This window comes from Falco rusticolus, chromosome 4, assembly GCF_015220075.1.
Source record: "Falco rusticolus isolate bFalRus1 chromosome 4, bFalRus1.pri, whole genome shotgun sequence".
NCBI lineage: Eukaryota > Metazoa > Chordata > Aves > Falconiformes > Falconidae > Falco > Falco rusticolus.
Window position 1 is genome coordinate 30,861,289 of NC_051190.1, and position 15,266 is coordinate 30,876,554.

Consider the following 15,266-nt stretch of genomic DNA (forward strand, 5'->3'; position numbering starts at 1 on the left):
GCGGCGCTGTCCGGCGGGGTGGGAGGGGCCGCCCGGCGGCGGGAGGGCGCGCGCCCTTTGCCGTCACTTCGGGGGCGGGGCGCGGCGAGGGACTTCCGCTTCCGGGTGGCGGCGGCACGTCGTCGTAGGCGGCGGCGGCGGCGGCGGCCGTGGCGGTCTGTGCTCGGCGGCACCATGAACCGGCCGAAGGCGGCCGCCGTGCGGCGGCCCAGCGCCGTGCCCAAGCCCTCCGGTGAGTCCTGGCGGGCTGCGGCCGCCTTGCCCGTGGAGGGGGACCGGGGCTGGGGCTGGGCGGGAGGGGACCTCCGCTGGCCGCGGACGGGCCGGTGCTGTCACGTCTGCCCCCGGTCACGTCTGCCCCGTGTCTCCTTGCAGCGCACCCGCCGCCCGGAGACTTCATCGCGCTGGGCTCCAAGGGGCAGAGCGGCGAGGGCAAAGCCGCCGTCACCCTGCTGAAGCCCGCGCCCCCCGGGCTGCCCTCCGAGCGCAAGCGGGACGCGGCCGCCGCCCTGGCGGGTCCGGCGGGGCTCACCGGCTTGACCAAGCGCCCCAAGCTCTCCTCCACGCCCCCCCTCAGCGCCCTGGGCCGCCTGGCAGAGGCGGCCGTGGCTGAGAAACGAGCCATTTCGCCCTCCATCAAGGAGCCGTCTGTCATCCCTATCGAAGGTGAGGCCTCCCGGTGCTTCTGCCCTGACCGGCGGGCGAGGACACAAACTTCAGTTTACCTTTTCTAGAGCTTCGGCCCAGGAGCCGGTCCTGAGGCACGCACCCACGTGCTGTCCTTAAGGTTTCCTGTGCTGGGCGTAGGGCTGAAGTCAGTTGTCTCCTCTGCAGTTGGTGTTGGGTTGTGTTTGTCCTGTTTGATAGCTGTTTAATAGCAGCATCTGAAAGACCCCCTGCGGAAGTCTTTTGAGTCTGAATTGTGGTATTTTATTCGTATATTTCTTGAACAGATCTGAACGCTGCTTGCTTTTTGAATTGTCGTTCTGTTTTCTGGTGTTTGATACGTTTGCAGAGAAGCAAGCTGAATAACAATCAAGGGGCATTGTCAGGTGTGAAACAGAGCTTTTGATAGCAGCTGGGTAGGGAAAAGCCATTGCAGGGGTTAAGGGTGAGCTGGTCCATGCCTTGCTTTCCTGGTGACTGGCCCTGCCAGCATCCTGGGGCAGGTTGTTTTGCATGAGGGTAAATACTGATGCCTGTGTGTTGATGATTGCAGTTGTCCCCACGGTGCTGCTGGATGAAATTGAGGCAGCAGAGGCAGAAGGCAATGATGACCGTATTGAGGGGGTGCTGTGTGGCGCTGTGAAGCAGCTGAAAATGAACAGAGCCAAACCTGATACCACACTCTACCTGAGCCTCATGTACCTGGCAAAAATCAAACCAAACATATTTGCCACTGAAGGGGTTATCGAGGTGAGTGCTGTGCTGCGTTGGGACTACTGGGCTTACTGATGTATCATTGCTGCCAGCTTGCGAGCATAGCTGCAGTTTCTCTTAGGGCAGAGCATAAGTCACATATCTTTGTAAATACTGTACCTCTGTGGCAAGCTACTGCAGTTCGTGTTTCTTTTTCTAAAGCTTTTCTGTATGCTTTCTTGCTAGATGGCTTGCTTATTTTATTTTTTGTGGATGATATTGCAGGCATTGTGCAGCCTACTCCGAAGAGACGCCTCCATCAATTTCAAAGCCAAAGGGAATAGCCTCGTGTCTGTCTTGGCCTGCAACCTTCTCATGGCGGCTTACGAAGAGGATGAAAATTGGCCAGAGATATTTGTCAAGGTTGTTGAACTAAGGGTGCTCGTGCTGGACTGAGGCAGTGGTGGGCAGACTGGGTAAAACCAGCCAGGGGTGGGAAAAATGCATTTTGGGGTAGGATAGCAGCACAGGATTTATTCCCGCTTTCGGTGAAGGGGGGTATCCAGCAGCCTGTTGCCAAGCGTGGGGAATGCAGCTGGGGGAGGCAGAAGCTGGAGATAGGGCGCATGCTGTATTCACCAGGGAGAAAATCAGAAATTTTTTTAAGGAAAATCTCCACTGGTTGTTGAAAAGTTGCGGCCTCCTTTGCCTTTTGTTGCCTTATCTCTGCTCTTTTCCAAGATGCCTTTGACAATCTGTATTGATACAACTGTTCCAGAAAGTTCTTACTTTCCAGTTTGCCCGTAGGGATTAAAAGAGCCCATTAATTAAAAAAGGCTGATCTTTTAAAAGACCAGCTTCCATATTTTGGTGGTAGACGTTGTAAAATGTTTGCTAAAGCTAAATCAGCTTTGTTGCTTGAAAGGGTCGGTGCCCAGTAGAGCCTAGGATGCAATGGTGTGTTTGGTTGTTTTTCTTCTCTTACGTGACTTGCCTGCAGTCATCTGATGTGTTTTTCATCTGTGCAATGGTTATGCTAGTTTCCTACTTTGCAGCTATATATTGAAAACAAATAAAACCTGGGGAAGCTCACAAATACTGCTTTGATTAATCAGTTAAAAAAAAAAAAGGCTTGAGCGTGGTTTGTGTTCTCTTGTGCAGGTTTACATTGAGGATTCCCTTGGGGAGCGCATCTGGGTGGACAGCCCTCACTGCAAGACATTTGTGGATAACATCCAAACAGCTTTTAACACAAAGATGCCTCCTAAGAGCATGCTCTTGCATGGAGAAGTTGGACGTAGCGGAGGTGACCTTAGTGCTGGTAAGGAGATGTTTGGGAAGCAGGAACAAAGGGGTAGGGAGAGGATGGAGCCTGCTGAGCTTATTCACTGGTGAGAATAGTTACTGGGTGGAGTCACGTAGTCGAGACTTTGAGTTCAGGTATTGCTTTTCATCTGGGGATCTTTAATTTCTAGGGGACGTTTGAGGGCAGGCAGTGAAAGAGGCTTGGAGAATGTGCCTGTATGTGATACAGTGTGAGGAAGCAACTAGTTGTGACTTCCTGCAGTGTTGCTGAGGGGGATCATTGAAAGAAGCTGAATGTGTAAGTGTGTGAGTGGGAGAACTCTAGAAAGGAGCTGTCTGATGAAGCATGCTGTGTGCTGCTTTCTCTTAGGGAGTAGCCCACACCCTTCCATGACAGAGGAGGAAGACAGCCAGAGCGAGCTGCTGATTGCAGAGGAGAAGATGAGCCCGGAGCAGGCGGGCCAGCTCATGCCCAGGTACAGTGCCTCTTCCTCTCCTGATGTAGCCATGTGGCAAATCTGCGTGCTCACCTGCTCCTGTAGTGCTGTGGCAGGGAGCTCCCTCTCTGCACTAGCTGTCCAGTGGCACTTGCTAGAGAATGTTGAGCACCAGATCAAACTGGTTCCAGGAGAAAAGAGTAGATTTTGTGTGTTTGTAATGTGTACCACAAATAAGAAATGTTGCTGATCTCTGGACACAGCGAAGTGTGACCATGCTGGCTTGTGTGAAAGTGAGTAAAATGCAGTTTGTGTGGCCCAGGTATGAAGACCTTGCAGAGAGTGTGGAGGAATATGTCCTAGACATGCTGCGGGACCAGCTCAACCGGCGCCAGCCAATGGACAATGTCTCCAGGAACCTCCTTCGACTGCTGACGGCAACCTGTGGCTACAAGGAGGTGCGGCAGATGGCTGTGCAGAGGCTAGAGATGTGGTTGCAGAATCCAAAGGTAAGGATAGAAGCTACTGGAGCACAACCCTTCTGGACCTGATCTGGAATCCAGCTGGGAGGGCTGTGTGCTGTACACCAGTTAAGTTTCTGATCTGTGATGGCAAGTGGCTGTAGCCTTTGTGCTCTTCCACTGCAGCTCACCAAGCCAGCTCAGGACTTGCTGATGTCAGTCTGCATGAACTGCAACACCCACAGCTCAGAGGACATGGAAGTTATCTCCAACCTGATCAAAATTCGTCTCAAGCCAAAAGTCCTTCTCAACCACTACATGCTGTGTGTCAGGTGAGTGAATGACCAGGGCCGTGAGGGGAAGAGAAGGAAGATGTGCCTAGGGCTTTGGTGCTCTCAGTATCTCTGCATAGTGGTTTTAAATACCAGCTTGGACCATGGAGCGTTCTGTGTGACACTTAAATGAATTAACTGGCCTGGAAGTCTTTCAGTAATCCTTTGATCTCACTGGACATACGTGGTGCTCCATCCTCTTCGCTTTTGTGTGCTAAATACTTTAAAGAGAAATCAAAACAGTGAGTCCAGCTGCCATGAAAAGTCAACTCTTGACACCTCTGGTCTTCCCTTGCAGGGAGCTACTGAATGCGCACAGGGATAACTTGGGCACCACAATTAAGTTTGTGATTTTCAATGAATTATCAAATGCAAGAAATCCCAACAACATGCAGATCCTGTATACTGTGCTTCAGCATAGCTCCGAGCAAGCTCCGAAGGTAGGTGTTAGTGTCTTGTATGACTGACAGTGATCCCAGAACCCGACCTGAGAGAGTAGTTCAATTAAGGCTCAAATGAAATCTTTTCAGACAACTGTGTGATCTGTATCACACTCTTTTGAAATTACATGATTGCACTTCTTAGAAAATGCCCATGCACATTTATTCTTAACTTCCACATTCTGGGTGACCAACCTTGTGGGAATGAAGTTTCATGAGACAATTGTTACTATAGCCCCCTGGAGGCCTGAAAGACGGGTATACCACCGGCACTGTTTCCCTGTGTCTTTTCATTTTGTGGGTGCAGATACACTACAATGCACTGAAAGTTTTCTCTTTCTGTCTGGCCTCAGTACCTAGCAATGGTGTTCCAGGATCTTTTGACTACTAAGGACGATTACCTGCGGGCTTCACGGGCTCTGCTGCGAGAGATCATCAAACAGACAAAACATGAGATCAACTTCCAGGCCTTCTGTCTGGGTCTCATGCAGGAGCGGAAGGAGGCCCAGTATGCAGAAATGGAGTTTAAGGTACTACTTGCTTTGACTTTTGTGCTGCTGGATGTACCAGTGGTGTACTGGGTTCTTCTATGTCTGTTTTTTCATTCTTTCTTTTGCTCTTTATCTGAGTGCATGAGTATTGGTGTGTCTCATCTCATAGCAGTGCTCCCATATCCGATTTCCAAACATCCATGATCATCATTTTTGATGATGAAATACTTTTAATACTTTTCCAGAAGGCAGCTTTGGGTATTGCTGATTCAACTAACTTTTTTTAGTTTTTTGTTTTAAGGAGCGGTTTGTCATCCACATAACTGATTTGCTAGCTGTCTCCATGATGCTTGGCATTACAGCCCAGGTGAAGGAGGCTGGAATTGCTTGGGACAAAGGAGAGAAGAAGAGTAAGTGGAACAACCTAGGTTCCCTCTGAAGATGGGCAGATCGGTAGATATCTCCCCTTGGGGCTGGGGCAAACATTGCAGCTAGGGTTGGGAAGGTCTATAAGCCTCCAGTCTGAATAGAGACATGGGGGTGCTTGCTATCATCCTGAGACTGACAGAGCTGGGAGACATGGCATTTGCATGGCTGGGTGCCTCTTGTATCTATGGAAGCAGTGGATGAGAGGCTGGGGAAAGGAACTGTGTGTGTGTGGGGGGTGGGGCTGAAGCATGGAGGGGCAGCTGTAAGAATTTCCAAGTACCTAATGCTGAGAAGACAGGCCTTTGGGGTGGCACTGAAGTGACTGCCCAGGTGTTTTCTTCTCACAGTGCTAATTTGTCCATGCTGCACCATGGGGTTTTTGCATCAAAGCAAAGTATGTGTGCTGTCAGTGCCGGGATGCTCAGGGCTGTCCAGTATACCTCTCCCCAGTTCACTGTTGATGTTTCACAGTCCTGTCTGCTCTTGAAACAGCCCCCTCCCCTGCTTGGCTCCTGATGGGCCTCTTGATACATGTGTAGTTTGTAACCTGACTGTTTTTCAGACCTGGAAGTGCTGCGCTCTTTCCAGAACCAAATTGCTGCTATCCAACGTGATGCTGTCTGGTGGCTTCATACAGTTGTTCCATCTATCAGCAAGCTGGCTCCAAAGGACTATGTGCACTGGTAAGAGAGTCAGCCTGGTAACCTGCTGAGCACAGCCAGTCCCTTTCCCAACAGCGTATGATGTATTGATGAACATGTATGCCAGCATTTGGTTAGATTTCTCTCCCCTTATCAGACAAGGAGCATTTAGCAAGGTTCAGGCTGGGACAGCCTCCTTCTCAGGAATTGCTGCAGGTGCATCCTCTTACCAGAAATATATGATAATGGAAAATACTTCTGTCTGTAGTATTTGGGCCCACCCAACAGGGAATTTCCAGTTACCTGGTCAAGCATGATCCCTGTGGACCCCTTGTTCTTTTGCCTGATGTCCTTTTTCAGGCTGTATGGTTGAGGGCTCCATGGATAGCGCTGTCTTCTCTCAGGTGGTATCCTAATATCTGGTACAAGGTGTTACTAAGGCAGGTCAAGCCAGAATTAATAGCAAGCGAGATATGTTACTGAAAGAATAGAAGCCCAATGCCCATACTGCATAGTCCTCTCTGTTATGGTTCATGTTGTTACTTTTGCCGGACTAGCTTAGCTGAGGAGGCTCCTTCATGTGTAGGATGGGAGGCATTAGCAGGAGTTTGGGGAGACTGGATTGTTGAATGCGTTCTTAAGCTTCACACAGATGGTGTTTACTGTCCTCTGCACCTCTACAGCCTCCACAAGGTGCTCTTCACAGAACAGCCAGAGACCTACTACAAATGGGACAACTGGCCCCCTGAGAGTGACCGCAAGTGAGTATGTACCCCATCCATAGCTGGATACAGGCGTGGAGCTGCTGAGGAATGGAGCTGGAGGCAGAGGAATGGGTGTTTTCTGGTGTTCCTTATGTAGCTCTGTGTTGGAAAGGCTTGGAACTGTGCTTAGATTTTCTTCATCTGTTACATTGCCTTAAAATCAAGGGATGGTGCTCCATTTTCTATCTGTTCTTCCTTCATTCCTGTTCCCTGTGCCAAGCTGTTCTTACAATTACAGCACCAAGATACAGAAGGGCAGCCCTGCAGTGTGTGGTTTACTGGGGTAACACTAGGGAGCTCAGACTCAAGCAGGCTGAATTGCAGAGGTACAAGGCAATGAGAGCAATATTCCATAAAACAATTTCTTTCAGGTAGTTGCATTTGCAGCTGGAGAACAGGGAAGGGGTTGTAAATGAAGCTTTAATTTATCTTCTGCTCAGATGAATTGTGTGGTCTAGAGAGGGTTTCAGGAACCCCCGTGCCCCTGTCAAAAGAAGTGCGATTGATATCTCATGTCTCATGCAGCTTCTTCCTTCGCCTCTGCTCTGAGGTGCCCATCCTTGAAGACACACTGATGCGTATCCTTGTGATCGGTTTGTCGCGGGACCTTCCTCTTGGCCCCGCGGATGCCATGGAGCTCGCTGACCACTTGGTGAAGCGTGCTGCGGCTGTGCAAGCAGATGGTAAGACTGCACGAAGCTCCAGCCAGCAAGTGGTTCTTTCTGTCGACGTGTCTTATTGCAACCCAGGGCTGAGGTGGCTGCTACCATGTACTAAAGAGCCTTTCCATCACTTAAAAGCATGTTTTAGTCGTGATGGCTAAGCATTTGGCTCAAAGCCAGACACGTATTGCTGTTGCTTTCTCACTAGAGAAGCTTCTTATTTTCCCATACTGTTTCTCCCTGTTACTAATTTTCTGTCATGGAGTGTTTGGAAAATTATTGGTTGTGTTGAGGATGAATAACCACCCGAAGTTTTGAGTTAGCATTTTAAAATTCAATACTGTAAAATAGACATTTTTCGGCCATGCAAAAATGAAAGGGTTGGAAGTTAAAAGTAATTAACCCATATGTTGTATGCTCCTCCCAATTCCATTACTCAAACACTGTTACAGAATAGCAGTTACAAAAGCAGCCTTAACTCTTAGCCTTTTTATGAATTCATTCAGCATTTGTCCAAATTCCTGCATCCTTGGAGAGTATGTCCATTCAACTGAGCTACATGTGTTTATATCAGAGTGGAAGGGTTGTCAAAGTTCCATTCTAAATCATCTTAGGTGCTCTTAATGCTGACTGGTTAATAGCAAAGTCTAATCCAGATCTGGTCAGTGCAAGTGGAAAGAGTTAAACTTTGCTGTTGAACGTCCTGTGAAACTGTGTCCAGCCTCTCTGTATAGCATTTTAAATGTACCATTTCAAATACTGGAAGACTCAGAGTGAAGTCAGTGAGTCTGAAAACTTGCAACAAAGTTGAAATGCATTTTTAGTTCCCCTGAGCAGATACACTCCTTCAGGTAAGCCGTGAATCTGAATTCTGATAGACTGGTATTGTATTGGATGCATTTGGGAAAAAAAATGCCCTTAAGAATTTAAACCAAATTGCAGCTGCAGAGCTTGATATCCTTAAGTATTGACTTACAGCTTTTTTTAAGTGTTGCTGCTTTGAGAGTGTTGTTGGGTTTTTGGTTCCTGTAATATCATGAAAAGAAGCCCACAATAACGTAGTTGTTTGAAGTAAAATTTTTCTTACAGTGTGATGCTTTTCTTGAAGGACTTTCAGCCAGGTAGACAGGTCAATAACTTGCTTAGTCTTTTCTTCTCCTTCTCTAGATGTCGAGGTCCTGAGGGTAGAAAGAATCCAGTTGATCGATGCAGTCTTAAATCTGTGCACTTACCACCATCCAGAGAATATCCAGCTACCCCCAGGGTAAGCTTATCACATAGACAATCTTCCTGTGATCTAGCTCATTTTCACCTTCTGACTAACAACCCTGGCTCACAGATTTTAAGATGCTTTTCTCTATTACGACTTGTCATAACAACATCATAAGGAAACCTTTCCCATGTCATGTTCAGGCAGGAATTTCTCTAGAGCAGTTAAGACCTGAGTCATGGAATGGACTTTCCTTTGCAAGCACTCTGGCCTTCTAGAACTTTTCAGCTGAACCCTGCTGTCCCTTCTCAGAGAGGACTTTGTTGCATTTTCTGAAAACTACTGAGCTGGTGTGGCTGAATCTAAACAGTGTGTGGTTAAGGAGAAAAGCAGTCTTGAGATGGGCTTATATCTTTTGATGGTTTTTGCAGGTACCAGCCTCCAAATCTAGCTATTTCTACCCTCTACTGGAAAGCCTGGCCTCTCCTGCTTGTCGTGGCTGCATTCAATCCTGAAAACATTGGTGAGTGTGGACATTTCTCAGGACACTAGTTCTGCTGCAAAAATTGGCCAAGGTGCTTTCTGCTGAAGTCTGGTTGCCCATACTCAAGGCATGTCCTGGGTTGGTGAGATAACCGCAGTTAATTGACTGCGTATTCCCTGTGTGTGCAAAAATACACAGTGTGGGAGCTTGGGCCAACGTGTGGCTGGAATCACATTGTCTGTGCTCTTAAGTGTGGTGAGCTGTTCCAAAATGAGTTTGTTGTGTCTCCCCACTTCGGAGTGTGTTAGAATTTCTATAATACCCTCACTTTTTTCCCTGTGTTCCTGATTGCCCTTCTTTGCTGCAGGTCTGGCTGCATGGGAGGAGTACCCCTCTCTGAAGATGCTCATGGAAATGGTCATGACCAAGTTAGTATGTTTAAATCCCTATATAAATCAAATAGACCACTGTAAACATGTATTTCTGAATGAAATCTGTGCCACCTGGCTCCTTCCTTTTCAGTGGGCCTGGTGTGAAATAAGCTGGCTGGCAACATCACTGCAGTTTGAGTGGGAAAGGTGCCTTCCCTCAGCAGAAATGTTATAATTGGGAGAATAAAGTTGAGCAAAAGGGAGGGATGACTGATGTGCCTTGCTGAAAAGGTCTTAGTCTGCCTGGCCCTGTTAGGAAGCTGCCTTCATTTTTCTGTGTTGCCTAATGGAGATGAGATCTTGCAGAATTTGACTGTCATTTGTGAGTTTTGAATAGGCCAAGATAAACATTTTCTTTTTTTTTTTTAACTTATTTTCTCAGTAATTATTCCTATCCTCAATGTACCTTGACTGATGAGGAGACACGCACAGAGATGATTAATCGTGAACTTCAAATCTCCCAGAGGGAAAAACAGGAGATTCTTGCATTTGAGGGTCATCTGGCTGCTGCATCCACAAAACAAACAATTACAGAGAGCAGCAGCCTCTTGCTGTCACAGCTGACAAGTCTGGACCCTCAGTAAGTAGCCTTCTGCAGTCTGGTGCCATCATGAAATCCCAGTTAATGCTAGTCAGGGACCCCTACTGCTCATAGGGTGGTTGATGTGGGCAAGAAGAGCACTAAGATTTGGTGGCCCATGGGATAAGTGTCACATTTGGTCCTTGTCCTTGTGTTGCCACCTGCATGTGGCCCTCATGCACTGCTGAACTGACTGGTTCTTATCAACACCAGAGTGAAATAATGTCTTCCCGTGGATAACTTCCTGGTTGGTTTTTTTTTCTGGCAGGGGCCCTCCACGCAGACCTCCACCACATGTCCTGGAGCAGGTGAAAAGCCTGAACCAGTCACTTCGCTTGGGCCACCTCCTGTGTCGCAGTCGTCATCCAGACTTTCTTCTCAATATCATTCAAAGACAGGTGGGCTCCCTTGATGGCTTGGCTGTGTTGTGGTGTGATCTTTTGTCTCTAAAACTTGAGCAGAGTGAGGGTCAAAAGGAAGCTAAGTAAGATGCAGGGGAAGGTGCTTTACTGCTCAGGAGTTAAACGATCAGTGTGCTGCATCTACTGCTGATCCTGCATTGTTACTCTCCTGCTTCCTAGGCCTCATCGCAGTCAATGCCATGGCTGGCAGATCTGGTTCAGTCCAGCGAGGGCTCCTTGGATGTCCTACCTGTGCAGTGCCTTTGTGAGTTCCTGCTTCATGATGCTGCTGATGAGTCAACCTCAGGTGAAGAAGAAGAGGAGGGTGAGAGTAAGGACCAGCGTGCCAAGAAACGCCAGGTGAGTAGCAGTCTCTTGGGGATCACTTCTGTTATCTACTTTCTGTGCGCATCCCAGATTTGATTTCACTGGAAAGGCTGCCGTCTCGGTCCACAGAGACAACAGAAACAAAGGCAGTTGCTTGGACGGTTGCAAGACTTGCTGTTGGGTCCCAAAGCAGATGAACAGACAACCTGCGAGGTGCTTGACTATTTCCTGCGACGCCTGAGTTCCTCCCAGGTGGCCTCGCGGGTCCTGGCCATGAAGGTGAGCAAAATGAAAATCTTCTTGACTAAGGTTTGTCAGAAGCTGAGGGCAGTCTTAGATTCCAATGATTCCCAGAGCCAGCACAGTGAAATTGTTTGGTGTCATCTTTCTTCAGTAACTTGCCTCAGTCTCCAAACCCTGTCAAATGCACTTCTGCTCCCTGCTGCTCTGAATCCACCTTTGTTCTACAGCCAAGTAGTACTTAAGAGGAGCTGGATTTTGCTATGTTTCCTGTGAAGTTCAGGTGTAGACTCAGCAGATCATGTGCTATATGGAGTAATTGGCAGCAGCTGTTCTCTGTGGGGAATGTAAACGAGCGAGTGTCTGGTGTTCTAGAGCATAGACAAGGCAAGCAGAATTGCAGAGACCTCAAAAAAATAATGCTTAGAGAAGACTGAAATGCCAAACAGGGTAGTTGTCAAGCAAATAAATTATATGAGATATGAAACCTGTTGTGTGCTGCATTTGGGTCATTCCATGCTTTTAGAAGCTTGTTTCTGTTACATTCACTAGTATGAAACTAGTGGTCCAGCTGTGGCTTCAAACGCAACAGCTGTGTCCATGTGACTTCTGCAGGGCCTGTCCTTGGTGCTGTCAGAAGGGGGACTGCGTGATGGAGAGGAAAAAGATCACCCCATGGAAGAAGACTCTGGCGATTCTGAACTGCTGCAGGGATATCAGTGGCTGCTGAGAGACCTCCCGAGGCTGCCACTGTTTGACAGTGTTAGAGCAACAACAGCTCTTGCCTTGCAACAGGTGGGTGTTAGTAGGGGTAGGCGACCGGCTTATTCTTTGTGCTACTCGTGCTAAAATGAATCTGAGCAAACTGTGTGTGGGCACGATATCGACATGTTTGTATGCTTGCAGAAGAATTCTTCTTACGCTCGTCCTTGTTTTCGTGAAGTCCAGATTTCTAACAAGGAATCCTCATTCTAGGCCATCCACATGGAGACAGATCCCCAGACCATCAGTGCCTACCTGGTGTACCTCTCCCAGCACGCCCCAGTGGAGGAGCAGGGACAGCACAATGACCTCGCTCTGGTGAGAGACCAGGTTGCCAGGGCAGAGGGATTGCATGGGGGAGACCTGGCATGTCTCAGGACCGTGGTAGGCATGTGACTTGTTGTGCCAGCAGGATGAGTGATTTGGGAGCACATGAATCTGATAATTGCGTGTTTGTGTTTCTGTGTATGTGTTGGAAGGCAACCTGTGTCTGGTTTCATATCATGAAATGATAATCGGAGCAATAACCTCCAGTCCAGTAGTAAGCAGGTGCTAAACCTGCACTCACATGTATCTGGGGAGGTCAGGAACCTTAGCGGTGGGATATTCACTCTCCTATAACCCAGACTGGATTTCTCATTTTTTAAATACTTTTTAAAAAAAGTTTTCGGTGATTTTTTTTTTTAAGCAATGATTATTTTTTTAATTGTTCTATCTCTGGGTACTTATTTTTTTTATTGCTTTTAAGTCTCATGTGCTCTTTCTACCTCCGCAGATCTGTTTAGTTACGTGGAGAAGGTTAAATGATAAGTCAGTAGATTTGTTTCTTCAGAGAAATGCAGATTTTTACTAGGTAAATGCTCACTTTGTAGTGGGAAGCATCAGAATGCAGCTGTGCTACAGCTGGGGACTCTGTAAGGTATCACATGTTGCATGCAAAGCATTGGTGTTTTCCCCATTGTGACAGTTCTACTCTTGACTCTACACATTAATTTCCAGAGTGGTGTTAACTGGGCTGATGATGGAAACTGGAGAAGGTGATGCAATGAAAGAGGAGGACTTGGCTTGTTGTTCAGTTAAGACCTCACAGATCTTTTCCCCTTGCAGGATGTAGCCAGACTCATAGTGGAGCGCTCTACTATTATGTCTCACCTCTTCTCCAAGCTGTCGTACTGTGCTGAATCAGATGCAGTGCTTGTTGCTCTTCTCTCCATCTTTTCTCGCTACATCAAGCGTATGCGCCAGAGTAAGGAGGGCGAGGAGGTGTACAGCTGGGTGAGTGCCTCCCTGATTTTCTTAAGTGGGAAAAAAACCTGGACAAGTTAACAAAAGAGAAGCCCTTTGTGGGTTACTGAGTATATATAAACCACATCTGGTTCAAGCATTCCCTGATCTGAAAACAATTGGATGTTGGCATAATTTCAGAGCCAAGTATATGTGGACATAAAAAGCTTTTTTAACTCTTCCTTGAGTGTCTGTTGTGGCCACTGTTGGAGATATTGGGCTAGGTGGAAATTTGGTCTGACTAAACTTGTCCATTCTCATGTTCTCCTTCCATCTGTATCTCACAAATCTCATTCTCCTTTCTCTCCTGACCTTTGTTCATCCCGTTTTTTCTGCCTTTTTCCAGTCAGAGTCCCAGGATCAGGTGTTCCTTCGTTGGACTAGTGGGGAAACAGCCACTATGCACATCCTTGTGGTTCATGCGATGGTTATTCTCCTGACACTAGGGCCACCTCAAGGTTAGTGAAGTGTGCTCAGATTTATTCAAGGGATCATGGACAATACAGAGAGCCTTTCTTTTGTCTGCCATCTCCTGACAGGTCAGGGTGTTGTTAATCCTTCTGTGCACAGGCTTGTCCCTTGCAGTACTTGTTTGTAGCTGTAGGATCTATCAGAATATTGCTGCACAGAGTGAGGATTTGCAGACTTATTTTTTGCCTTCTGCAGACAGCAGGAAATATTGAAATGATGGTATGTCCCTCCCTGCTAAACAAGGACTTGGAGACTTACTGTGGTGCAAGAGGTGGGCACTCAGATACGTAGTTCACATTTCCACTTGATAGTGTTTATTCCCAAGTTGTTTCTGACTGTTGAACAACAAAGTGTTCTGGTGTATTAATTTGTATAGAGAAGGGCAGGGTGTTCTAGATGTGTATGAACAGTGGGAGATAATTTTGTATCCACTCTTAAGCAGGGGACGGTGATTTTTATACCCTACTGGATATATGGTTCCCAGAGAAAAAGCCCCTTCCTACTGCTTTTCTGGTTGATACCTCGGAGGAGGCTCTGCTGCTCCCTGACTGGCTAAAGCTGCGTATGATCCGCTCTGAGGTCCCGCGTCTTGTGGATGCAGGTGAGCCTGTAAGATGTTTGTCAGTGCTTCAGACCTTCCTGAAAGGAAAGGGAGAGACTTCCCTGCTCCAGCTCTCTGTGTGCCCAGCCGTTCTACTTGGATGCCTTTGGGTGGCGCCGTCAGTCACTATAGACGCTGCAGCTGAGCAGGGAGCCTGGATTTAGAAAGGAGTGTGTCTCTGGATTTTGTGACAGTCGCAGTCTAAACATATGATCAGTTCTTTACTATGTCCCTTAGGGCTGTCAAACATAGACAGAATATGAGCTGGTTCTGGGCAGGGAGTGTTATGGGATGCCCCAGGGTGATTCCTTACTCTGTCACGATGTGTAGTTCATGTACGGTTTGAGAACAAATACAGCCTTGCTAGCCATCAGGCCCCACAGCATTAAGAGCAGAACTTGGTGAAAGCTGAGACTGGAGAGGTCGGTGCCTTTGGACGGGCTCCTTACTGCAGGATGGAAGGCAGTTCCCCCCACTCTGATCCAGGTGCTGCGTCTTGCTGGCTTTCACATGTAGTCACTATTACTTTCAAAGTAGAGCAGTGAGTCTGTATGGATATTGGACTTCCTGTATTTTAAAGGAAGCGGGGGACTCTGAATTGGAGTCCCATCTTCATTACAACAATTCAGATGGAACTAAGCTATGCAGTCACCAGGCAGCAGGCACAGTAGAGCTTCCATGGGGCATGCCGTGCTTGCAGTGTGGAAAGCAATGCCTGAAGGTTGTAAGCTATACCTGTAGTTATTTTTGTCCTTGCACAGCTTGTCGGTGCTGTTTTTCGTCTTGGTATTCAGAGTGTTCATCCCTTTCTTACTAATTAAATGACAGCTGTCTATAGCCAGTGATTGAATTATTCAATAATTCCTGCCTGCAGCTATCAACAGATAGGGTGGAAGTTATTTTTTAATATGAATGATTTGGTTACTGAGGTTTTGATCAAATTAAACAGAAGATCAAATTAGCCAGTGAGTGAATTAACTGGAAGATGCAATAAGGAGGCAATGATTTGCAGAGGAGAGAAAGCATAGTAGGCAGCTGTCGGACTTCTGGCTTTAGGCTCTCTGCAGCCCTGTCATTAGCATGTCACTGTGGTCCAGCCAAAACTACAAAGATCAGGTAATAAAGGTGACCCTCTGTGGGCAATTCAGAAGTCT

General features: G+C 47.5%; 1 protein-coding gene across 3 annotated transcripts in view; it reads left to right on the forward strand.

The window, feature by feature from the left end:
* Positions 1-107: 107 nt before the first annotated feature.
* INTS1 (integrator complex subunit 1) overlaps positions 108-15,266 on the forward strand; it is a 29,212-nt gene continuing 14,053 nt past the window's right edge. For 2 of the 3 annotated variants that reach the window (XM_037384725.1, XM_037384727.1), the window contains exons 1-26: positions 108-232; positions 376-666; positions 1,220-1,416; positions 1,645-1,782; positions 2,521-2,680; positions 3,035-3,140; positions 3,424-3,610; positions 3,749-3,894; positions 4,193-4,334; positions 4,688-4,864; positions 5,127-5,235; positions 5,817-5,937; positions 6,579-6,656; positions 7,185-7,342; positions 8,489-8,585; positions 8,963-9,054; positions 9,383-9,443; positions 9,829-10,026; positions 10,295-10,424; positions 10,608-10,787; positions 10,884-11,033; positions 11,610-11,789; positions 11,970-12,074; positions 12,864-13,031; positions 13,387-13,498; positions 13,951-14,112. In XM_037384725.1, coding sequence (XP_037240622.1) covers positions 175-232; positions 376-666; positions 1,220-1,416; positions 1,645-1,782; positions 2,521-2,680; positions 3,035-3,140; positions 3,424-3,610; positions 3,749-3,894; positions 4,193-4,334; positions 4,688-4,864; positions 5,127-5,235; positions 5,817-5,937; positions 6,579-6,656; positions 7,185-7,342; positions 8,489-8,585; positions 8,963-9,054; positions 9,383-9,443; positions 9,829-10,026; positions 10,295-10,424; positions 10,608-10,787; positions 10,884-11,033; positions 11,610-11,789; positions 11,970-12,074; positions 12,864-13,031; positions 13,387-13,498; positions 13,951-14,112 — 3,703 coding nt within the window. In that variant the 5' untranslated portion in view covers positions 108-174. The remainder of the gene's footprint in view (positions 233-375; positions 667-1,219; positions 1,417-1,644; positions 1,783-2,520; positions 2,681-3,034; positions 3,141-3,423; positions 3,611-3,748; positions 3,895-4,192; positions 4,335-4,687; positions 4,865-5,126; positions 5,236-5,816; positions 5,938-6,578; positions 6,657-7,184; positions 7,343-8,488; positions 8,586-8,962; positions 9,055-9,382; positions 9,444-9,828; positions 10,027-10,294; positions 10,425-10,607; positions 10,788-10,883; positions 11,034-11,609; positions 11,790-11,969; positions 12,075-12,863; positions 13,032-13,386; positions 13,499-13,950; positions 14,113-15,266) is intronic. The other variant, XM_037384726.1, reaches the window with a different exon arrangement.